At 37.2% G+C, this 26166-nt stretch overlaps 1 protein-coding gene across 1 annotated transcript; it reads right to left on the reverse strand.

Moving 5' to 3' along the window:
• Positions 1-24620: 24620 nt before the first annotated feature.
• On the reverse strand, positions 24621-25880 carry LOC149257146 (uncharacterized). The gene has a single exon (XM_089457333.1). The coding sequence runs from the start codon at positions 25878-25880 to the stop codon at positions 24621-24623; it is 1260 nt and encodes a 419-aa protein (XP_089313459.1).
• Between the last annotated feature and the right edge of the window lie 286 nt (positions 25881-26166).

Consider the following 26166-nt stretch of genomic DNA (forward strand, 5'->3'; position numbering starts at 1 on the left):
TATTAATCAAAGAATGAAAATTTACATAAGCTTCTCTCATGCACGGATTACCCGAACAATGACCCTCCATGCGCTTTAAATAGAACTCATGGACCAATCGGTGTCAAGCCACGGATCAAGTGTCGGTAATACCGAGATGAGAGTGAACCGTCGGATCACTACATATCGTGACCATCGGATTGTAAGTTACAAAATGTACAACGGTAAAGAAACACACACTTTACCTAACTCTACACTAGACCAAGTTGAACATAACTATATCCTATGTATCGGAATATCCTAACAATAATGAGATGAAATTATAATTATATTTTACTTTAGATGTTAAATTTATATGATTTACATAATAATTAAATAAATTTATAATTAAAATAAACATTATATTAAATTTTTATTAATTATTAAATATTAAATATGCTAAATGTTAAACCTTTATCTTTAAGATCTAATAACTTAAAAAAAAAAACATAATATCACTTGTAACATTGAAATTTCAATCAACCATCATAAATATATACATATTTTTTCATAAAATCAAATTACTGGTTAAAAAAAACCTAAATGTCTCATCTCAAAACTAAGCGCATCAAAATTAAGAGCATAATCATTTGACAATTTCTAAAAATTTAAAAAATTATATAAGACCACAACCATCTCACAATTTCTTAAATTGAAAAAAATATGTTTCCACAAACTCCATTTTAAAAGAAACAAAAAAAAAAATCTAAATGTTTGGTGTTTAGATCTTGCCATAAACCATGTGTAAAAACATATTGGTCGTCCATCCAAAGTAAAAAATCACCTGAGGTAGTCCATGTTGGTAATGGCTTTACCTCGTGAGTTCTCCTCCAATATCCTTGTAGAATTGGTTGGACCAAACGCCACAAGTCCATCATAATTTCCCGTGAAAATGTCGTGTTTGCTTTCATCGAATGCGAATGCCTGAACTTCATTCAATACTGCCTTTCTGATTTCAGAACAATTGGGATCCTCGGAACTGATCTTTGCCAAGCATTTCCCTGTAACAATGCTGCTAACTTTCACACTGTATATCCATCGTCCTCCCCATGGTAGTGCACGTAACCAGCGGCGGCAAAGAGAAATGATAAGATCCTGTGAATCAGAAATGCAGCTTGAATAATTGAAAATGTTGGCTGGATCCATCCCTGGCGATACTTGTACAATTGTTGGCGTTAATTCTGCAATTGGGTGATCTTCAAGTGTCACTAAAATCTCACCTTGAAGATTACAAACGTGAATTTTTCTGGATTTGGTGCAGCAGATAAACTGGGATCTTCTATATAAATAGTAAGGTTCGGGGAGTGCACTAATATTTGTCTTAAAATGATAAGTACGGTTATTTGCGAATAAAATCTCATTATGGATGTCATAGTCCATCCCTTATAACTTGTTGTACCAACCCCATACTTATACATAATACCATTAACCAAATTTCTTCCTTGCTTACATAAGTCACTACCATGTATTCATATTTTGTATTTGAAAGTGGCACTACAACTTGTCTATTGCTCACATCCAATTGATTGCTTCTCCAAATAGGTTAAGCACATACCCACTGGTAGATATTCAGTGATCTAGATATCTAGATCAATCTACATCGACAAAGGCATATATTATCAACACTCTTTCTAATTGTATTCTTCCTTCATAGTACAAACCATAATCACTAGTGCTACACAAATACTAGAAAAATCACTTTAAGGTTTTCCAATGCCCCTTCCCTAGTTTTGACATTATAAACCTCCTCAATACTTCCAATGCATGTGCAATGTTTGGTCTAGTATAGACAATTGCATACATCAAACTTATTATGTCACTCGTATATGGAACATATGACATGTCCTGTTCTTCTTCATGTGTCTTGGGACATCGTTTTGCAAATGAATTTACACCTACATGAATAAGAAACGTCAACGGTTTAATATCCTGCAAATTAAATGCCTGCAATACTCCCTCAACATACTTCTCTAATTTAACTAGATTTTCCTTTTTTCCCAAGTCCCTATAGATGTGTATAGATTTTTTTATACGACATCATTGGTGATTTCCTTAACCCATACATACACATTTAAAACCTGCATACCAATTCTTTGTTACCCTTCACTGCAAATCTTCTAGTTGCTTCATGCAGATATTTCTTCAAGATCCTCATAGAGGAATGTTGTCTTCACATCCATTTGTTCTACCTGAAAATCAAAAGCAACATCAAGAGATAGAAGTAATCTAATAGAAGCTAGCTTGGTGTTATGATGTGCAAGAATTCATCCTGTAACTAGTGAGAAATTTCTTGATTAGAGTCCGAGTTATAGGCTTTTTGTATAGATGGACATATATTCTCTCGAACAAAGGCTTGATTGGTTTTATTTTCTAAAACTAAAATGAAACTAAAAATAAATAATTAATCTAGGGAAAATATATGACATATTCTAATGATTATAATTATCCACAAAATATAAACACAATCTATTGCTATGGTAGAACCAGTTTAAACATGAGAGGTGAAAGGATTCAGTTGAACATAATAGCATGTGAAATATCATGTGATTTAAGATCCTAACTAGATTTCGTGTCGAGAAAACCAGACACATAAGTTTTGAGAAAGTTTTTATGCAAAAGACCTCCAAAAATATAATTTCAGGTTTTCATCCTATTCAAACAATTTTTTTTGGTATTTTTTTAGACTTATATATGCATGCATAATCTAAAAGAAATCAATGACAAATTTTATCTCGAAAGCGAGACAAAAGAAAACTCTGTTTTGAATATCATATTTCGATGATAAAGTAGTATTGAAAAAATTAACAATATTTTTAACTTTTGATGATAAAAGGTTGTAAACTGTAACACATTATAAGAAATGTTTAACAAAATAATCAAATATTCATTTAGAATTAAATAATATAAGTTGTAGAGAAATATAAGAGGCATACATTAAATAGTTAAAATGATGTCCATGCATAAATCTCATAACTTATCACACACTAAAACTAAAAGCAGTCTTCAAAAAGTTGATACTTCAAAAATGATTCAAAAATACAAGTTTGTAGTCTTCACCAATTCTCGATGATTTTCACAAATGCAAAAGGTTCTATAAATACTAAAAAAACAAGATAAGATAAGTCTCAAAACAAGAAAATCAACATATCTTCTCACGGTAGATGGCTAATTCTAAAAATATAAACTCTACCTTTGTTCAACTGATATCTTCCTGAGAAGTACGTAACTTCTCATCGTCTTTAGAATCTTCGTAGTTAAGATTGAACAATATATGGGGTGCATGAACTTATATATGTTTTTCCCACTGTGAATACACATCGGAAACAAGGAAGATGTGAATAGAAGGAAACCGATTAATGTTGATTTGCCAGCTACCAATCAAACCTTGAACTTTCTTCTTTCCTTTCACATACTTGATTTCAAATTTAGCAATAAGCTTGATTTCCTCAAAAGGTAGTTATCGAAATTTATGGAAAGTTTTTTTATACTAGATGTTAATCCTTTTGATTTCTACCTGAACTTCGGTGACAAGGTCTTCTGTTGGTTGTTTTAATTCCCCTCGATCAGTTTCCTTCAGTGTCTTGGAACCTGGCAGATTCAATTCTTATATAACATTTGTCCCTTTCTCCCCAAATTTTCAAGAATTTCCCTTGTGCCATTTGTATCAATTTTGTAATTTCTTTGGCTTCATCTTCTATGTGGCTCAAAGATGCAAGCACCAATATTTCATCTTTTTTTTTTTAATTTTTGAATTTCATAATATTGGAATTCCTTCTCCTTGTCAAGAATAGAAAAAAAAAAATTAATATATTTATCGTGTTCTAATAAAGAATCAATCCTTTGATTTAAGTTTGTAATTTATTGATAAAATCTTGACTTTTTAACCATATTTTATAGAAACTTGATTGATTTTTCCTTAAAATTAGACAAATCTGTAAAGCTTATTCTCTAGAAATTCCCAGACTCTATGTGGCTTTTGATTCAAATTAAGTTAACTCGAAAGAGAATTGATTTGTTCTTTTAAAGTTGTTGTCATGATTTCTGAATTTATTTCAACTTCTTTCTTCAAAATGAGAGTTTGTTCTTTATTCCAAAGAACCAAAAGGTCAGGCAGAGCCACAGAGCTGCAATGACATAGCTAGAGTGCTGCAAACACTAGATAGCCAGAGAGCTATGTTGCAGATAGCCAGAGCAGTCTTCTTCTTATATGATCGATTCTGTGATATCGATGGTTCAGCAAGCTTTAGCGCATTGAAAGTTTTTGTTTTAAATGCCCTGATGGCGACAAGCCAGAAAAATGATCGATGCAAGGGGAGCCAAAGTCGAGATTGGTAATGACCCCTACCTATGCATCAACAATGTGAACAATGTATTCATTGTGGATGGTTTTTGCTAAAGATATGAATATCCAGTTCTTTAGATGGCCCGTGGCATGAGGTATATGATTTGTTTATATATTTCTTCTTATTACATTATTGTGCATGGATCCTTGATGGATATTGAGGCAAGATCTTATTTATTATATGTTTTCACCATTCCTTGCTCGATTTGATGCGGAATCTCTTATGTGATGTACTTGTTGTCATAACTCTCCATGTTATGCTTTAAAATCCCTTATTGTATGTTTCTGGGATACTCTTGTGGTCATCATGCATGTTTTGTTATTAAAATCCCTTTTATGCCATGTTGGCGGGATGTTCCTCATGCATGTTTTTGTGTCATACTGATAGGAATCTTTTGATTGAGAGTTCTAGTTTTGGAAGATCTCTTAGAGCCACTCCTACGTGAGGGCATTTTTCTTTGTATGATCGTGACATCAACTCTCATGTACATCATCTTCATTGACAACACTTAGTGCAGTGACCTACACCATCTTGACACCGGGGCCCAGAGACGTAGTCCCTCCTGGACGAACTCCGTTATCAACGGCTTATGTTTTTATGTGTTGATGATTGTCTTGTTCCTCTTCTTTTTCGCATGCAGATGTATTCATTAATGTTCTTTTAAAATGCAATTTAACACATCACGAAAGTAAAAGGTCTTGGAAGGGTCTTTCTTCACACCTAGACTTGGATCATCTCTCGCTAGTTGAACAGTAACAAAAGGTAGAACCATAAATTTTACTTCTGCATATAGCACTAACACCTCCAAGTTTGTACAACCCCTAGGTTGATAAAGTAAAGCTGGTAGCCCAAGAGTTGCGGCATTCTTGCTACAATACTAGTGCTCATCGGCCTTTTTCAATTGCAAACTCTTATAAAGTGCCAAACTCATCAATCATCTGATTGATGATTGTCCAATGTGATGTCATCACTGCTATGTGTCACTTCTTGTGTGGTGACACATGTCACCTGGATCAGGTCTATTAGGCCACCCAATATGGTCAAAACTTCCTACAATGTGTCCTTCTGTACCACCACATCGTGCTCACATCAGTTGTCACTTGTCCTTATCAGGGCTAATCACATTCGGAGACATGTCCTGTTAGAGGAGAGAGAAAGTGCCTCAGCACACTAGTTTTTCAATGAATTTCTTTGTTATTTCTCTTTTGGCCTTCCCAACATGTTTTAATCCAATTGAAACTTTACCCATATCACAACTTTTTAAAGGTTCACCACTAAGAAGTTCTAATGTGCGATCGTTGATATGCCTATGATCGTTTATGTGCCTCCAATAGCCAATATGCCTAATATCGCTAGTGTTGTGACGTGCCAATATGTGATCACTAACATCACTTGATCTTCAAGGATATGATCGCCAAAATGGATGCACCTTTGATATGCATTCCCTAATAAATCGCACCTCCAATATTCCCTCATAAGGCTTCAATCCTTGAACTTCAGCAAGCCATACCATTTGAACCTAGGAATCCATTTTTGGACTTCCACATATCATTGGAAAGCTTGTTCAGAGCATTATCCAATGGTGAGGCTTCGATGAAGGCTTTAATTCCTTCTACTATGTATAAGTTCTCCACAAAGGGTCTGGAGTTTTGAACTCCCAATCACCATAGTCATCATTTTATGGCTTCTCTAGGATGCCTGCTACTATGATGATTCTCTACAGAGCACTGTAGCAACCATGGGTTTTGTCTCAAACACCCAATCATCCATGATTATCATTTGATGGCTTCTTCAGGAAGCCTACTGTTGTGATGATTCTCTACAATAAAATTGTATCTACCATGGGATTCCTCCCAAACACCCAATCATCATTCTAACCCTTATCTGACATTGGTGCTAATACTTACACAACCACCCATACACCATCAGATTTCCAACAATACCCCTCTTTGGCATTGATGGCATCACCATACGCTCCCCCTTACGTTAGGCATGGTATTCTCTTGATGCTAATATTCTCCCCCTTTGACACTAGTGAAAAAGGAAACTTCTCTTATACCCTTCTGAACCATTGCAGTCTACTCTCCCATGAATTCAACATGCTGAGTAGCTACCACCACCTTCCAAAATGAAGTCATTTGGAGGGAGGGGTCACAAATCCTATCTACTATCCGAGATACTGAAATGGTTCCTTTTCCAGTGGCTTCGTAAATATATCTTCTATTTTCTCCTTAGTGGGTACATATTCAAGTCTCACATTGTGGGCTAGAACCTATTCCCTCAAGAAATGATACTTTATAGGAATCTTCTTACTCTTTAAATGCATGACTAGATTTTTGGAGATGGTGATGGCACTTTTGTTGTCACACAATATTGGAATAGGATGGTCAGTCAACTATATTTGTCTATATTTCAAGGTTTTCTTCATCCATATAATCTGCGTACAACATGTATCAACAACAATATAATATTCTTTGGCAGTTGAAAAAGAGATAGAGCCATGTTTCTTGCTAACCCACAAAACCAAGAATTTACCCAAGAAGAAATCTGCACCAAAGGTACTCTTCCTATCATCAAGTTTATTATCCCAATTTACATCTTTGTAGAATTTCAGCTTGAAATCTTCACTCTTAGCATACCACAGTCCATATTTTCTTGTACCTTGAAGATATTTGAAGATCCTCTTGACAATGACAACATGACTTTCTTGTGGAAAAGCCTGAAATGTGGCCAAAATCCCCACTTCTTACATGTTGTCTAGCCTTAAATCTGTTAAATATAGTAAGATTCCTATCATTGACTTGTATTCAGTCTAATTTACTAGTGATGTTCGATCATCTTTTCATAATTTGCAGCTTGTAGTCATTGGGGTGTTGAGAGGTTTGCAATCTTTGATTCCAAATTTCTTCAAAGTTCCCTTGAGATATTTGGATTGGGAAATAAACACTCCCTAGGGAGATTGAGTAATTTGGATACCCAAAAAGAAACACAGCTCTCCAATCATGGCGATTTCAAACTCTATTTACATACATTTTTCAAATTGATGCCCCAACTATTCCTCATCACTACCAAATATTATATCATCCACATACACAACTATTATCAGGATATGGTCATCTTTAGATTTTACATAATGGTTACTGTCAACTGTGCCTTTCTTAAAACTTTCTTGTTGAAGATACTTATATAGCCTTTCATAACAAGCCATGGGGGCCTTTTTTAAGCCATACATGGCTTCGCTTTCACAAGATCCCTTCATTGGAGGAGAGCATAAATCCTTCTGGCTACTTAATGTAAAACTCCTCATTTAAATCTCCATTGAGAAAGGTATACTTCACATCCATCTGATACACCTTGATATTCTCATGGATGGCAAGAGAAAAAAATATTTGTATAGCTTCCAGTCGAGCTACTTGTGCAAAGGTTTCTTTGAAATCTACCCCTTCTATTTGGGCATACCCTTTGCAGACCAACCAATCCTTGTTTCTAATTACTTTACCTTGTTCATCTACTTTTTTACTAAAATCCCACTTGGTTCCAATAACATTTTTCTCTCTTAGCCTTGGAAAAATATCCCATGTATCAGTCTTTTCAATTTGGTCTAGTTTTTCATTCATGTATTTCACCCAAAACTTGTCTTCACCTGCTTGACATAGGTTCTTTGGTTCTATCTGTGATAGTAGAGAAAAATTGCATAAATTTACTTCCCATGAGTTTCCTTATGGTAGGGACACCTTGTCTTTGATCTCCAAGAATGTGACTCTCACGATGTTCCTTTTGTACATACCCGGAGGGTGCTTTTGGTATTGAACTTGTATCTCCTTCCTCATTTTCATTGTTTGGATTTGTTTCACTTAGATCAGAAGAATTCAAATATGAACTTTCTTCACCATATGAGTTCAAATTAATTTAAGAGGATTTAGGTTGTGAACCTACTTCGTCAAGTACTAGGTTAATGAAATCCTCTATCTTCCTTGTCTTCTTGTTGTAACACTTGTATCCTTGCCTTCAAATACAATATCCAAGGAATATTCTTTCATCAACACATGAGTCAAACTTCCAAAGGTTATTTTCATTCTTTTTAGTGAATCACTTGCTCCCAAAACCTTGAGGTTTTTAACAGATTCAGGTCTTCCTTTCCATAACTCATAGGGAGTTTTATCAATGTCAGGCCTGAGTTGATTTATGTTTGAAAAATATAATACTGTCTGGGTTTGTTCTCCCTAGAAGTTGTGAGATAGTCCTTGTTGATCTAACATCGCTCTGGCTATTTCTTGGATTGTTCTTTCTTCTTCTCTACTACTGCATTTTGTTGAGGAGTCCTAGCCACTAAGTATTACCTCCTAATCTTGTGCTCTCCATATAATTCCTCAAATTCTCTTGAGTTTTTCTCTCCCTCCCTATCTGATCTCAAGCATTTTATTTATAACTCTTTCTCATTTTCTAATTTCGATTTAACTTTTTTTAAATGCTTTAATGCTTCTGATTTTTATTTTAAGAGCACAATCCAAGTAGCCCTGGTGAAATCATCAATGAGCAATAGGAAATACCTCTTTCCTTTTGAGGTTTTCACTCTAGTTGGGCCACATATATCCAAGTGAAAGAGCTCCAGAAATCTTGATGAGGAGAACTCTTTCGATCTGAAATGAGTCCTATTACGCTTGCCAAACTTGCATGACTTGCATATTGTATTATCAGGCTTTGAGAGTCTAGGTAATCCTCTCACTGCTTCTATCTTGCTTATCTTTACCAAGTTGTAAAATTCATGAGCCTCTTATTCCATAGTCATGCTTCATTCTTTTTGCACAAATAACATTTGACCCTTGAATGGTCAAACACATATACATTATTATGGATTTTGTTTTCTTTTCCCACTAGTATTCCATCCTTTATGTTTCACATCTCATAGTCTTTACATTGAAAGGTCACGTCATAGCCATTGTCACACATCTAGCTAGCAATGAGAAAATTCTGCCTAATAGCTTCTACATAAATCACATTTTGTGTTTCTGTCTTTTGATCATGATTGACTACTCCTTTATGTAAAAGTGTTCTCACCCATTATAAAAAGTGAATCACTTATAATTCTAAAGTCACTTATTTATAAAAATGGGTCACATATTTTTTTTTAAGTGAGCTAATGAGATTAAGTTTCGAAAGGTGGGGGGATTTTTCTAAAATATAACATTATCATTCACTTCCAAACATTCACATACTTCGTCGGCATCTTAAAAAAAATTATTTAAAAAACCATAACTTCTTCATCTGGAAGCTGTTTTCAGATCCGTTTCTTTTTAATCGGCCTAATGTTTCCAAATATTTCCATTCGAATACTTAGTTTCAACATCTACAGCTTTTGTTTCTATTAAAATGGAAAGTTCATGCCAAGTTATTCTTGATAGCACTAACTACTTCCAATGGGTGTCCTACATGGAGGATTTACTTAGAAGTAAAGGCATTTATAGAATAGCCTTAGGCCAAGAGTCTAAACCTAAAGATGAAGATAAGCAAGCCAAATGGAAAAATAGACAAGATCAATCATGTGGGTTGATAGAGATGTCTATTTCTCCAAACCTTAGATTCCATATTGCAGAACTTGATACCCCTTATGAAGCAATGAAACAACTCAATACAATTTTTGGAATTAAAAATGAAATTAGAGCCCATCAACTCGAAAATGAGTTGCTTACGTTAGACACCAATATTTTTTCTTCCATTGAATATTTTTTCCAAGTTCAAGACCCTTAGACTTCTCTTGGAAGGTGTTAAGGATGAGAAAGAATATGGTAGCCTTACTATGTTGGGACCATCCTACTATGCTCTTGTTGTTGGGCATGGAATCCCCCCAAGGCATGTTTTGGGGCTTAAAGCCCAAGTTTTGATAGAATCTTCTTGTAAAAGCTCTGTGAATTGCAAGCGCGGGGCGCGAAAGTATAATAGAGTCACAGGGTTTTCCACCCTAGTTTTTGTAATGTAATGTTGGCTGGATAGACCTACCCATGGTCCGCGGACCATAGGATTGTATAAATAGAGTGAGGCTCTAAGTGTAGAAAAGGAAGAAACTAACTAATAGAATAGAAAACGAGAAGTTGAAGTGATTAAATTGAGGTGTAAAGTGTGTTTGTGGGTTGTCGAGTAGGAGAAGGCTCTACAACTAAGTGCGTACAAGCCTAGTAATCCACAGCTGAGTGCGTCGACCCTTGCAGCTGAGTGCGTCGACCCTTGCAGCTGAGTGCACAGGGCAGGTCAAGTCTGTAACCATTGGGAGAATCAATAAAGAAAATTTTTACTATATTTATGTGTATCTTTTCCTGGTTTAATGCATGATTGGATATAATTTGCAAATACAATGTTTATTTGTTGTGCGATTTTGTATAAATGTTTTTTATTGCTAATTATAACTTAAGACATTCAAGTAAGCAAAGGTAATTAATTAACACTGGAATATAAGTAAGATCTCGGGTAATAGCAGAGGGTGTTGCAAAACCCCTGGTTAGGGCTACACAAATGTAGGGTATCAAGTCGCAAGGAAAGGGAAGTGCGTGAAGCAACCTGCCCGCAGGAACAAACAGAGGACCAGTCATACCTCTCAGACATCTCAAGGGTGCAGAAACCAAGTTCTAACGCTCTCCCATACTACTTCGAGTGAGGCTTCAGACCGTGCTCCATGGAGTACTACCAAAAGGGCTAGTATTATAGGGATTTGTTTGTCTAATTAACTCCGAACCTAGTCAGGCCCCAACAAGCCAAAACTTGTTTCCACCTTCCATTCTACTAGAGAAACCTTTATTTCTCAAGGACAAGATTACAAGTATCCCTATTTTGATGCCTTTTGTGATTCTTTAATAAGAGAACAAGAAAAACTCTTACATCTTAGTCTTTTTAATCTTGGAAACTCTTCTAAGAAAGCGTTAGCCACCTGACAGAAACCAAGTTCAAAGAATCGTAAGAACCAGCATCCTGAAAAGAATGGTCCTATACCAATCAAGGGTCCTAAGCACTTTCAATATGAAAATGAAAAATCAATTCAAAAAAATGATAAGGAAAATAAAAACAAAGGGAAGAAGACTGATAGAAATTACAATTTTTGTAATCGAGATGGCCACTTAGAATCCAAATGCTTTAAGAATATGGAAGCTTTAGAAGCAGTAATGAAGAATCATAACATCCATTTGGAGCACTCTTCAAATTCAACTTCATCTTCAGGAACAACAATTTCTACATGTGGTTGTCAATCATCTCGGTTTGGTTATGAACTAAATTTATCTTCTTCTTCTCATTCTCATGAGTGTCTCATTGATTCTGTAGCTTCTTATCACATGGCAAAAAACAAAGCCAGGTTTTCTTCTTTAAATGATTGTAACACCAACGATATATATGTTGGTGATGATAAATCTATTAGTGTTGTAGGGAATTGAACTATTCATCTAGATAATGGTGAATTTAACGATGTATTATGTGTTCCTACCTTATCTTGCAACCTTATATCTATATATCAGATAACTCATTCAAGAAAATCTAAAACCATTGAATTTTCACCTCATGATGTTGTAATTAAGGACCTAAGAGATCCTAGACAGATTTTAGCTACTGGCAATGCCGATGATTCTAAAAGGTTGTATAATTTTAACAACTTTGGGTCATAAACTCTTCCCTCAATATTTGTTGCTCATAATGATGAAGTGATCAAACTTTGGCATGAGTGATTCGGTCACTTAAACTATTGATCCCTTCAAAATCTATGTAAGGAAAATATGGTGACAAGTCTTCCTATGGTATCTAGCATAGATGGTGTTTTTTCTCAATGTGTACTCAGAAAACCTCATTGGGATAGTTTTGAAAAACGTGACTCTTGACACACCTCAACCCCTTTACAACTTGTGCATATTGATTTATGTGGTTCACTTCGAGTTGTTTCATTCTTTGGCTACAAGTATTTCTTAAATTTCATTAATGATTTCTCCAGACGCACTTGGGTATACTTATTAAAACTCAAGAGTGAAGTCTTTAACACGTTCTTCACCTTTGATGCCTTTGGAATCTGGACATCAAATTCTTAAGTTAAGATTTGATAATGGTAAAGAATATATTAATAAAAAATTCATCAACTTTTTTCACTGAGCATTGAATTGAAATGCAACATACCGTTCCATATAATCCAGAACAAAATGGTGTATCTCAAAGGAAGAATCACACCTTAAAGGGAATGGCTAATTGTATGCTTCAATCTAAAGGACATAGTCTTAATTTTTGGGCAGAAGCAATTAACTGTGAAAATCAGATAGTAAACCACACTCCTACTCAGGTATTAAAGAATATCAATCCAGAAGAAGCATAGAGCTCAATTAAACTAGATGTGTGTCACTTTCATGTTTTTTGGAGGTCAAGCATGGGCCCATATTCCTGATGAGAAACATAAAGACTTAAAACCTACGAGTGAAAAATGTATTTTTGTTCGATAATCTGAAGATGTCAAAGGCTATAGACTTCTTCCACCTAAATCCAAAAATGTTATCGTTAGAAGAGATGTAAATTTTGTTGAAAATATATCATCCTGCGAGACTAGTTTGGCAAATGAGACACCTCTCTCTATCCCTTCTACTTCTGAAAATATTTGTTCTTTAGATGATGAAAGCAAGGGTGACAATCCCCCCCCCCCCACCTTCTCAAGATCCCCCTTCAACTCCTCAGCTTCCAAAATGGATTCTATGTAGGTACTCTTGCAGGTAATCCTACACATCAACGACGTACACATTCTCAGAACGATAGAGCCTCTTCTTTACTGGCTCAAGCTTCAACAAATTACGATCCCGACACATTTGTGGAAGCTTTAGGCCATCCAAATTTGGATGCACCTATGAATGAATAATACCTTTCATTATTGACAAATGATACATGGGATCTTGTTCCTCTTCTACAAGGATGAAAACTTGTTAGATGTAAATGGGTTTACACAACCAAGTTTGGACCATATGGAAAAGTTGATAAACATAAAGCTCGTCTTGTTGCTAAGGGTTTTTCACAAGTTGAAGGCATTGACTATCCTGAAAACTTCTCCCCTGTTGCAAAAATGAACTCTATCTGCCTTGTTCTTTCCCTTGTTGCCTCTTTCAAATGGGAAGTCCATGAGATGGATGTTAAATTTTCCTTCTTTCATGGGGACTTGCATGAACAAATCTATATCGAAGAACCTATTTGCTTGATGCAAGCATACTCCAACATTGTACGTTGGATTAAGAAATCCATTTATGGTCTCAATCAAGCCCCTCGGGCTTGGTATGCGAAAAAGGATAGATTCTTTGAGATACTGGCTTTCCTAGGTGTCATTCTGACAATATTGTCTACACCAAGAAGGTGGGTAAGTCTCTTATCATTCTTGTTCTTTATTTTGATGATCTTATCCTTACTAGTAATTATCCCAACCTTATAAACCATGTGAAGTCCAACCTTAAAAAATAGTTTGAAATGACAAACTTTGGACACTTTCATTATTTTCTTGGTCTTCAAGTCTTGCAATCCAAGGAAGGTATTTCCCTTCCCAGTCCAACTTACAATCCAAGGAAGGTATGGAACCAAACTTGCAATCCAAGGAAGGTATGGAGCCAAACTTTCAGCCACTTGTACTTCCCGTGAAGTTGATGCTACCCTATACCATTACCTTGTAGGAAAAAAATTATATCTGACCCATACCCATCTTGACCTTTCCTTTGTTGTTTGCCTTATTGTTATAGACATTTTTGGGCACTGCAACCCCAAGCATAAAATTTCCATAAACCAAGGGCTCCTAAGTCCCTAAAAGTGTTATTCCAACTTGTTATCACCTAGAACTACAGTCACATGTATATAATTTTTGTCCAAAGTTCACTGTCAAAAATTGGTGTCAAATGGGTTTTGTCCTATGTTTCTTACTTAGGGGTCATGTTTCTAAAGGGTCTTGATGTGAATCATTATCTAATACTATTGGTCATCCTCCATCATGATTGCATAAGCCATGTCTTATCTTGTACATGTCACTGGTCCTTTCCGTATTTTCGCAGCGCAGTCTTATTGGTTGATTTTGCAGCGCAATGATGTTTTAGCCTTTTCGCAGTGCGTCAGCATCCAGCCATTTTGCAGCGCGTTTTGCTAATTTATAACTATTTGCGCTACGAAATCGCAGTTTCGGGCATTTTGCAGCGCAGATTCCTAAAGGGTCACATCTGGGGATGAGTCATTGTCTCCGTCCGGTTATTGTCAGTTGGCGTACCTCCCAAACACTTATGAGCCATCACTCCACCAATAGATCCATAGGCATGCACATAAAAATCATTCTAACGGTTTTGTCATGCATGAATGTTTTATGATGTTTGTAAATGATGCATAAAGTGGCCAGCTTGTGTGATAAGATATTTGAATTGCAAATGAGCCCGAGTTCAAACGAGCCCGAGTTTCTTTTTCAAGCGAGCCTGCGTTCTAAAATTTTTTGAATTTGCCATTTGAGTTGAAGCTGGTGGTGATTCTCTGTGCAAAATTTTTCGAAAGCGGAATGGAGAGGAAGGAGCATCGGTCTGGAAGATGTCAGAGAACAGAGCCTGAAGGATTGGACCTTGCATTAAGAGATGAAGGTGTTAGGAAAGCTTTCAAGGATGTTGGCTGTTGGAATTTCTGTGAGAAGCTGCAGGGTGGCCATGCTGAGGTAACAAAAGAGTTTGCCTTGAACTTTACAGGTTTAAATTCTAAAGTATCTATGTTAGAATTTCAAGTATCTCCAGAGGCAATTGCTAATGTAACTGAAATTCCAAGAGGAGGGCATGAGTGGTTTAAGAACTTTAAATTTGATTTGAACCCCTGCAAAGAATTTCTTAAAGAGGCATATGTGAATGAGGATTTAACAAAGGCTGTACCTAGAAATTATGTTAAAGAACACTATGCCCTTCTGCTTACTTGTATTCAAAAGTATTTAACCTGTGAGGGTAGATATAACAAGGTTTACTCCTATCACTTTAAGTTGTTATTGCATTTTACTGGTAAAGCCTCTATAGATATTCCATTTTACTTTTTTCGTAGTCTCAGCAAAATGTGTGATAAAGTTCAATTAAGGAAGGATGACTGCGAGACATCATTATTTCACCATGGTCTAGTCAAACTGTTAGTGCTGGATGGTCTTCAGAAGATTGGTAGGGATTGGAATTCTTTCATCTATATGGCAGGTTTCCAAAGTAAGTCAGGCCTCACCCCACAACCGGTTAGAGAAAGAGAAGAATCAGTGGAGGAACCTACAATAGCTGAGCTTAGAAAAGAGGCTAGGGATAAAAAGAAAGCCAAGTCTCAGTTGAAAAAACCAGTAAAGCCCTTGGTTCTTAAAGAGCCACCTCAGCCATCATCAAAGGAAAAGGTTAAGCACAAGAAAGATGTACCTGGATCAAGTGGGTCTGAAAGAGTATCAAGAGTTAAAACAAGGAGTCAATTAAGCAAAGAGAAGGGCAAATCAGTAGCTGTTGAGGAAAGTCCAATATCAAAGGCCAGCTTAAGTGATTTGCTTGAGGCCATTGAGTTTGAGCAGGTAGAACCGGTGCATGTTGAACCCATGCATATTGATTTGACTAAATCATCACCGGAGAGCACTAAGAAATCCAAAGCTTCGAAGAGACTAAGGTTTGATGAACCTAGTGAGGATTTTATTTTCAAACCACGAAGGCCGGTTACAAGGAAACAAGTTAGAGAAGCTGAGAAAGTGCATAAAGGAGAGAAAGTTGTAAAGATGCCCAGAACAGAGGTAATTGAAGTATTGTCCAAAACAGTGGAGGCAGTCAAGCATAAAGACAGGAACAGAAAAGTTATTATTTCCCAAGGAGGAAATGTTATAGCCATAAAGAATCAAGCGGGGACAGCAAAAGATGAAATTGCCAAAGCAAAGAATGTCATTAGAGAGCGTGCAGTCAGGTATGCCAACTATCGAAGAGCTGTGTTAAAGGGTAGTAAAAACTTAGCGAGTCAAGTGGATTTAGTGGCTGATGTGTATACATGGACAGTTCCAGCTATTAAACAAGCTAAATTCATCAGTAAAATGAACATGACTCTAAGAGCTGAAAACAAAGCTCTGAGGAGGGAGATTGCAAATTTAAAAGCACAGCTAGATTAACTAGCTGCTCATTGATGGTGAGAGAGGTCATTTTTTTTTAATTTTGGCAAATTTTGTTAAAGCTCCATTGTTTTGAAGACATATAGGTCTCTACCACCTGTAAAGAAGATTTAAAAAATTAGAAGTTCAAGCAAAAATTTCCTTACTGCAAATACACTCTGTTTTAGCAAAAATAGCAGTTTCGTAGCGCGCTACGAAACTGCTGTAGGTGCTGTTTTTGGATGAAGACAAACAGTTTAATGGTAAGATCAGCAAATTTTTGAAGGAAAAACCTAAGGAGCATAAGGGAGACCACATGAGGCTATCCTAGCCATTCTGATAATGACAAGTGTGCCTTTTTGTAAAGGTGAAATATTTTGTCTCAAGTTAAAACTTTTATAAAGGTACTTTATGACCAGTTAGGGTTCGGCAGAAATGGCATACGAGGAGTATTGTTTTGGTTTATACACATGTCCATCAACGAAGCCTCCAACACATCTGAAATATGGTGATGCTCATAAATTTTGGGGTATTAAAGAGCTGGGAAGATGTTGCTTAACTTTCGAAGGATGGTGGGAGACAAGGACCGGAAAAACAGGGGTTTGTTCTTATGATCAATGAACCATCAGCGCATTCAGTATCCAATGCTAACCTTCATCATTGCATCCACTTCTCAGTTATCTCGGCCAAACTGAAAGGAGACAGGTGTCCAAGAGCAAAGAAGGATCCTGTTACGAGGAAGATAGAATTAGATATGTAGTTTAATTAGCACTCATTGTAATTACAGTCAGCACTTGATGTATTTAATGAATTAGTTAATTGATAGATAGGGGTAATTAGTAATAGTCTTCGAGCTCCCCTCATGCTGGAGGATGAAGCTCATAGTGGTTAAGGTTGTATCTCTATATATAGATCAGATTTTGATGTAATGAGGGTTGGATGTTTTGGAGAAGACTGTTTTTGGTTTATGTATAAAAAAAATTTCAGTAATGCAAATGACTGTGTTTTCTTCTCAGGATTCACAATGGATCTTCTTGTTCAAATGTGTGATGGTATTCTTTCTTTAAGGTTCTTTTACAGTTTTGTTAATGCATAATCACTGAGAACTCATGAATCATGCTCTGACTTCCTGTATGCCTTGGCAAATTGTGGTTTCAAAGTTATGTTTGAACATATAGATGTAAAGTGCCCTGATTTCTATGAAAAGATAGTGTTTTTGTTTGCTGAGATATGAGAGACTCCATAAGCCCAATGGGAATCAGTTCAATGTTGTCCAACCAGTTTATTTTTCATGTGTCTTATAAGAGTTATCCATCTTTTCTTGTCATTAGTCAATATTCATAATCTGTGAGAGAGCCCTCTCAGACTAAGGAGGCTAAGCCTTAGTCCAAAGCCTGGTTTGAAATAGTTACACAGAATCTTGCTGATTGGCAGCCTTCAGTGTTTGATTTTGTGATAACACAACCCCTAAAGGAACAAGGTCAACTGATTATAGCTTCTTCCAAAAGTTCTCCATGAAAAACTACTCAGAACTGGTCAAAACATGATCATTTCACCTTCTCCATAGGCAAAGTGCGTTGCATCACACCTAAGTACACTCAGTAGGTGCAATGCATTTCAAAATTCCCTTCTATGGGATGCGATGGGCAAGAAGAGACAAATGGCAGTGTCAATCCACGAGGTGGAGAAGCATGGAATCTTCCAGAAACTTCTCCTTTGACACTTGCCTTTCTGAATTCGACCAAGGATGAGTAAGAGATCATCAATCTCCAAGTGGAAGCAAGAACTATCAGAGGGAACACACTAATCAAATCACAATCTAACTCATCTCCCTTACAGATATCTATATATGCATCCCTCATCCAAGAGATTCAGAGGCTAGAATTTTGCATCTTGTAAGGAATTGTTGTTGGTTTCTTGAGGCAACATCATAGTGTTGGGTGATCTAAGCTTTGCATGAGGTGAAGAAGGGCTTACTTGCTGAGAGGATGATGCTGGGTCAGAACAAATGGTTGTAACTCTCTTGGCTCTTTCTTGATTATCAATAAAGCTATTCAAGTTTTCCTCAATACTCTTGTGTAATCTATGTTTTGTGCATTTGTATGGTCAATTTATATCTGATCCTAGATTGTTTATGATAATAGATCCATGTTCTCGTATAGTGTTATGTTGTTTTGATTCTACAGCTAATTTGTAAAGCTGGGTATACAAAGAAGCAAGTATCAAAGGACTATCAGAAGAGAGAGGAATCGAGCAACGAACCAAGCACAAGATAGAGGTTGGTCTCATTTATTCTTCTCTCATCTATCTTTCATAAAGGAAAACGAAAGTAGTTTTACTTTGTTTTTTTCTAAGGTAGCTACCACACCTTAGTGGGATTAGAAGTTTTGCATAGACACTTTTCCCTGTAACAAAATGGCGACTCCGCTGGGGAGCGACTAGGTTGTTTGTTTATCTACATTTGTTTACTTTATAAACTTACAGACGGAGCCTGAAGTTGATTCAGGTACCTTTCGATCTGCATTTTCTATGCAGATGCAAAGTAGATAAATGTTGCTTCAGTCAATCTCTAGGTTTTGTTTATGAATTAAACAACTGATTTACAAACTCTCTAATTTCCCTTGTGGTGGCTCTAGTAACCTCCTTAGATCTACCCCTGTTGTTGATTTATTGATTACCACTTGCTCGGCCAAAATCCTAGAACTGAACTGCAAACTGTGACCCAGAACCCAAGCCAAGTCTCGTCTCTGGCCCAGCGCACTCTCTGTTCTGTGAATCTCAAATTCAGTGCACTTCTCGAGTGTAGAAGGTGCGCTGAATTTCAAATTCACTGCGTTACAGGTGCACTGATCAGACTAGGCATTGTTCCTAAATTTTGGTTTTTGTGTTCACTCTTTTCAGATCTATTCAAGAATTTTGCTGCCTGTAGTCAATACACCTCTGTTTGAAACCCCTTTCCTTGATGATATTCTGCCTCCATTGTGCAAAGAACTGTAAATGTTTTTGTGTATTTGTTGAGTCATTTTCAATTCTCCTTTGCAAAAAAGTAACATAATTGTACTGTCATTTCTTGATTTGAAAGTGTTGCAAGTGTCGTTTTCAGTCATAGAAGAGAGTATGATTGCTCTTGATAGTCGATTACCCTGTTAGTATTTGATCTATATTAGTAGTTTTTCTAGTGTTGAAAGAAAGTCTTCATTTCCAAATCGCAAAGTGTTGTCATTGTCTTCATTTTGATTTTGAAAAGAAACTTGTTAGTAATTGTCGCTTTGAAAATTAATTCAGATTTGCACATTAGCTTTCTTTTTATCATTCACATATTAAGAAGGCTGAAAACAAATACATGCATGTGCATTTTCATTTAGACTGTTTGATTGGTTTGATTTAGGACAGTGCATATAGTGTGTGCTTTTTTCTCTTTGTAGAAAGAATTCTGTCTTTCTTTCCTTAGTAGCTAGGATTTTCATTGCACAAAGAAGATAAAAGACTGTTTTTCATCTTAGATTGCATTTTAGGGATTGTACATCTACATCACGCGGTGAACCTGAAAGGCAAATTTCTTAAGCAAGATCAACTATAAAATAAATTTAATGAATCTAACAACGCTTTGGAACCTAACGAACAACATCTAGAAGTCTAGGCTAGAGACGTATTCCGACGTCGTAAAGCCTGGTAACTGTTGTTCTCACTGTTGGTTGGGTGATTCCTCCACTTTGAGATGATAAGTGCCAGTACGTACTTGTGCTCCCACGTATCGTCGAGTATATTTTGGGAGACCACAATAGGCTTAATCCTTTATCCACAGGAAGCCGTGTCTTTCGCCCTATCGATCGCAATGCACTGAACACAGCATTCAGGAAGATTGATTGTCGTACCGTAAAAAGTATTCTGCAGTTTTGCGATTGGTTTGGTAATCCCTCTGCCTATATTTCCAGAGCAGTCCCTTTTGTTCATTTTTAGACTCCTTAATGGAAAAGGTCCATCTGAGCACTTGTCACTTCAGGCTCATTAAAAATCGAAGGCGACTAGAGTCATCTTTTGTTTCTTCTCGACTCTTTAAAATTGAAAAAACAAGTTGTGTCAAAGCGTCTAAAATTTATTTTAAACGGAATAATCGTCACCTTTCCTATGTTGGTCTTAGGTTGAGAAAATGGAGTCTACCAACCAAGGAGTTCCCCTTGGAGGAAATCCTAGTCCCTTCTCTTGTTGGGGAGATGTTGGTGCACCCCACATGGCTACATTGTCACTTCCAGGATTGACGATTGGCTTTCCCGTATGGCTTTTTTCAACCTCCGTCGTTTAGAAAACTGCGAATCCTGAACAATCTAGTCAGCAACTAGACAATTCCAAAGTTACCCCCTAACCCTCTACTTTGTCCATTTCTTCCTCTCCTCCTTCCTCTTCGCTTGATGGGGCTGGTAAAGCCAAAAATCAAGTATCTGAGAAGAAGAAGGAAAAGAAGAAGAAAGAGAAGAAGAAGAAGGAGCCAAAGGCGAAAGGGGGCAACCAAGCATCATCTAGCGAAAATCCACACATTGCACCGACCAGGCCTAAATCACCATGTGTCATTTGCAAAGGAGACCACTATCATAGAGATTGTCCCTACATCCTTCAGAACTGAAGGACTGGTCTCCTCGTTTGGACAACCCGACGTCGTCAACCTCTGATGATCATGTTGAAAACACATCGTCGACTAGTGAAAGTGAAGCCCCTACACAAAAAGGAAAGTGCAAATTTCCTTGTAAACTGTGTGAAGGCGATCACGCCGTCCACCGTTGTCCCTTCTTAGACGAGAAGAAAAGAGTTTTGGACGATCGTCCTAATTCACCGTTACGACTTCCTCCTGGATATAAGAAACTCTTGCCGAGTCCGTCACTAGTTGAAAATCCGTCTGACCCGCCCAGATGGTCGGCCGAAGCGTCTATCATTGAAGATAAACCATCTGAACCCATACTAGATGAAATTCAAAAGGTCGAGGCGGCAGTTGACCCGGTCATGCCTTCTGTGGTCTTATCTTCAGATGATACAGTCACCGAAGAGAACAAGGATGACACCATCCAAATTCTTTTCCTAAACGCAGACTCCGATGAACATGGGGGCAATTTACCCATTCCTTTACCGCAGGAAGGAAGTTCGTTAGAGTCATACCGGGCCATCTATTTGGCCCCACCTCCAAGCAACCTAGTTGTTTCCTTCGACTGGAATCAGCTAGGGAGACCTCGTTTACTGGCTAGTGTACCATTCCGAATCATTGCTCAAGTATATAGAATGGTTATGGCCGGTACCATCATAGATGAAGGGGCTTCTGTGAGTATCCTTTCCTCGACTACTTGGAAAGTGCTTGGCTCGCCATCGCTTTTGCCTGAGATGAGAAATCTAACAGGCTTTGACAAAAGGAACCAGTCGACCATTAGGGATCCTTCCCAATGTGCCCATAACATTGAGGGGGAAAATTGTTCACATGAACGTAATGGTAGTCCAAGGACCCCTGGATTATAATCTACTCCTTGGACGAGACTATATTTATTGCATGGGAGCCATTGTCTCATCACTCTTTAGAGTAATGTGTTTTCCGCACGAAGGAAGAGTGGTCAAGCTCGTAGACCAACTTTCATTCCTCGGTTCACGCATAACAAATAGGCATATGCCATCCCTGAATGGTCTTTTCACACAAGGAATGTCTCATCAATCCCGAGTCCGTCCACCTGATGAGCGCGAGTGATTCAGGGGACATGACTGAAACCCAGGGGGCATGCACCCTTGTCTGATTTGGCAGGAAAACTTCAGATATAGGGTAGGTTTCCGCAAGGGATATATGACTAGTCTGATGCTCCCGTCCGTGATTGGAAAAGGGGGTTGGACTGGAATAAGATTCCCTTGTCAAAGTTATTTGGGCGGAGGCGTCTGTGCCACCCGCCTTTGTCTATTTCGGTAGGCATCGCCAAAGAAGTGTTTTGTTTGCGCTGCAGATAAAACAATCTTTGGTAACCTGAAAGAGGTAAACCTTTCCCGATAAAAAAAATGTTTTGTCGATGGAATAAGAGGTGACCTTGAAACTCTATTTTATACCTGGGGGCATGCAAACCTTGGCGTGCAAGCAAAGAGCGACCATTTATTTTTTTAAATTTGTAGGTCCTCTAACCCTTTAAACTCATAGGATTGGTCGTTTCCTAACTTTCATAAAGAAAGTATGTGGGGCAAAACTTTAAAAATTGTCGTTTTCATATATGAGACATTCTTATTAGACGACTGGATTATTCGAGCAGTTTTAACGTGGACTTCATGCTCGTTAAAAAATAAACATAAGCAATGAGCAAATGTTTCCCCCAGCGTTTAAGCTCAATAAAAAATGAACCAATTCCGGGTAAATAACCATCGTGAATGTAATACTTCAGCCTTTAAAGTCTTGGTCGTGTTCCCATCATCACCTCCACTCTGCATTGACCGATCATTCACCTCCATTTGATTGTTTACCCCTTTTGAGGAACAGCTGCGAAGAGTGATCCCGCTAGCCATCTTTGTAACACTGTCGTGATTGGAAAATTCCAAACCTTACCTACAATCAGCTGCTACCCAATTTTACCACTCGTTCCTCAAAGACGAGTCTCCTCTAAGCTCTTTTCAACTGACTCATAAAATATGAAAAGATTTCCGAGCCATTAGCCTCTCCATCTTGTTAAAGGGACTGGAAGTGCTATCCCTCCTTTAGATTTTAATCTTTTTGGACCGGAAGTGCTATCCCTCCTTTAGATTTTAATCTTTTTTGATTTTAATCACACCATCCACATTTGGGGTTAATGATACCAATCCATCATGTTAGTGTCGCCGATATGTTCAAGAGAAGTCACTCAGAGAATTCACCTGTGTCTCACCCGCTGCAATACATTTACACTCCATTCTTTCATGACCGCCACCCTGAACCCTACCTCACCAGACCGTTTTCACACCGCCGATATGGATCACTTCTTGTCGACATCAACTCATTATCCAAGAAGGCGATCTAGGGACACCCCTTTCAGTACTTTGAAGCTTCCATGCCTCAATGGTAAGTTTCTCAATGGTAGATGTATTGCATTTCAAAAAGCCCTTCAATGGGGTGCGATGGGCGAGAAGAGATAAATGGCAGTGTCAATCCGCGAAGTGGAGAAACATGGAATCTTCCAGAAACTTCTCCTTTGACACTTGCCTTTCTGAATTCGGCCAAGGATGAGTAAGAGATCATCAATCTCCAATTGGAAGAAAGAACTATCATAGAGAAGACACTAATCAAATCACAAGCTGACTCATCTCCCTTACAGATATCTATATATGGATCCCTCATCCCAGAGATCCAGAGGCTGGAATTTTGCATCTTGTAAGGAATTGCTGTTGGTTTCTTGAGGCAACATCATAGTGTTGGGTGATCTAAGCTTTGCATGAGGTGAAAAAGGGCTTACTTGCTAAGAGGATGATGCTGGGACAAAACAAAGACTTAGTTATTGAGGCACTAGAAACCGAAATCAAAATTTCAAATAAAAACTCAAAAATTTCAAACCTGGAAACCAATAGCACATTAGGAAATCAATTCCTCAATGTGCACTTGAAGAGAAATCATTTCTCACAATTAAAATTCCACTTTACATGTAGGATGAAACTTGTTAAATTTATATTGTATTTATACATAATAATGAGATGAAATTATAATTATATTTTACTTTACATGTTAAATTTATATTATTTACATAATAATTAAATAAATTTATAATTAAAATAAACATTATATTAAATTTTTATTAATTATCAAATATTAAATATGCTAAATGTTAAACCTTTATCTTTAAGATCTAATACCTTCAAAAAAAATAATATCACTTGTAACATTGAAATTTTCTCATTGTAACTTCAAAAAAACCCTAAATGTCTCATCTCAAAATTAAGCGCATCAAAATTAAGAGCATAATCATTTGACAATTTCTAAAAATTTAAAAAATTATATAAGACCACAACCATCTCACAATTTCTTAAATTGAAAAAAATATGTTTCCACAAACTCCATTTTAAAAGAAACAAAAAAATCTAAATGTCTGGTGTTTAGATCTTGCCATAAACCATGTGTAAAAACATATTGGTCGTCCATCCAAAGTAAAAATCACCTGAGGTAGTCCATGTTGGTAATGGCTTTACCTCGTGAGTTCTCCTCCAATATCCTTGTAGAATTGGTTGGACCAAACGCCACAAAGTCCGTCTTCATTTCCCGTGAAAATGTAGTGAGTGCTTTCATCGAATGAGAATGCCCGGACTTCATTCAATACTGCCTTTCTGATTTCAGAACAATTGGGATCCTCGGAACTGATCTTTGCCAAGCATTTCCCTGTAACAATGCTGCTAACATTCACACTGTATATCCATCGTCCTCCCCATGGTAGTGCACGTAACCAGCGGCGGCAAAGAGAAATGATAAGATCCTGTGAATCAGAAATGCAGCTTGAATAATTGAAAATCTTGGCTGGAACCATCCTTGGCGATAATAATTCTGCAATTGGGTGATCTTCAAGTGTCACTAAAATCTCACCTTGAAGATTACAAACGTGAATTTTTCTGGATTCGGTGCAGCAGATAAACTGGGATCTTTTATATAAATAGTAAGGTTCAGGGAGTGCACTAATATTTGTATTTGTGATGTTTATTGAAACAGGGTTTTCACCGCAGATCTCTACCACTTCAATCTGCAATGAATCTTGTTGAATAAGTAGTGTATTTCTGCCACACAGCACGACGAACTGGATGAGCGTTTCAGTAGGCCGAGGGAGAAATATTTCTTTTTGCAGTATTCCGTTAAGTTTGGAATAAATTTTGAATTCAACTCCAAACCTTCCATTACTTTTAGTTGAAGGATTTCGGTCATATATCACAATGTCCATATTTCCGGGACTTGTACTTTTCAGATTTGAACAAATTGTACTTTTCAGATTTGGAGTAACATTTGGGAAACCTAAATTTGTTGTTACAAACAACAGTGTATAGTTTTTTAATTCACAACACTTGAATGTATGGTCACTCAAATCGTGAATGATGACCCTGCAATTTGGAATGTCAAAACACCAATCCTTTGTGAAGGACTCTTCCGGAAAAAGCGGGGTGGTCATTACAGATTCTCCTTTTCCTTTTATAGATGCAATGTCGAGGCTTATTATTTCAGTGCTCTCACATTGCCAATTCTTATGATACACTATATGCGCTATTAGAAATGAATTATTGTATTTGTTGTAACACACAGACATGACGTACCCCCTCACTTGGTGCCCACTCGTGCTTCTGTCGATGTTACAGTCAACAGGTGAAATTTGATCTCCCTGTCTTCTAAATAGCACCACCTCCTTAAAGAAATGGACAAGTAGTATTATGTCCGCCCCGGGCACGATAAATTGAACACTGTCCATGTCCTCATGCGCAAAGCTGCGTACATAATAATCTCTGTAAATATGTGGAAGCTTCATGGTCTTGCCCAACTCTCGCATACGCAGAGGGTACGCGAGGGATGAAGTATTCCTGGGTGGCGGCCTTGGAATCAAATTTTCATTTTCTTCGGATTCATCCCTCGCCCTCTCTTTGATCTGCGGACGATCTGCCATGTCTCGGTATCGACTCTCTTAATGAAGGTCAATGTTTCGGTATCGAATCTCTTAATGAAGATCAATGTTCAATCAATGTTCAAGCCCCAAAACA

Source organism: Pinus tabuliformis, chromosome 6, assembly GCF_031772625.1.
Source record: "Pinus tabuliformis cultivar Carrire ecotype Pingquan chromosome 6, CPIR1, whole genome shotgun sequence".
Classification (NCBI taxonomy): Eukaryota; Viridiplantae; Streptophyta; class Pinopsida; order Pinales; family Pinaceae; genus Pinus; species Pinus tabuliformis.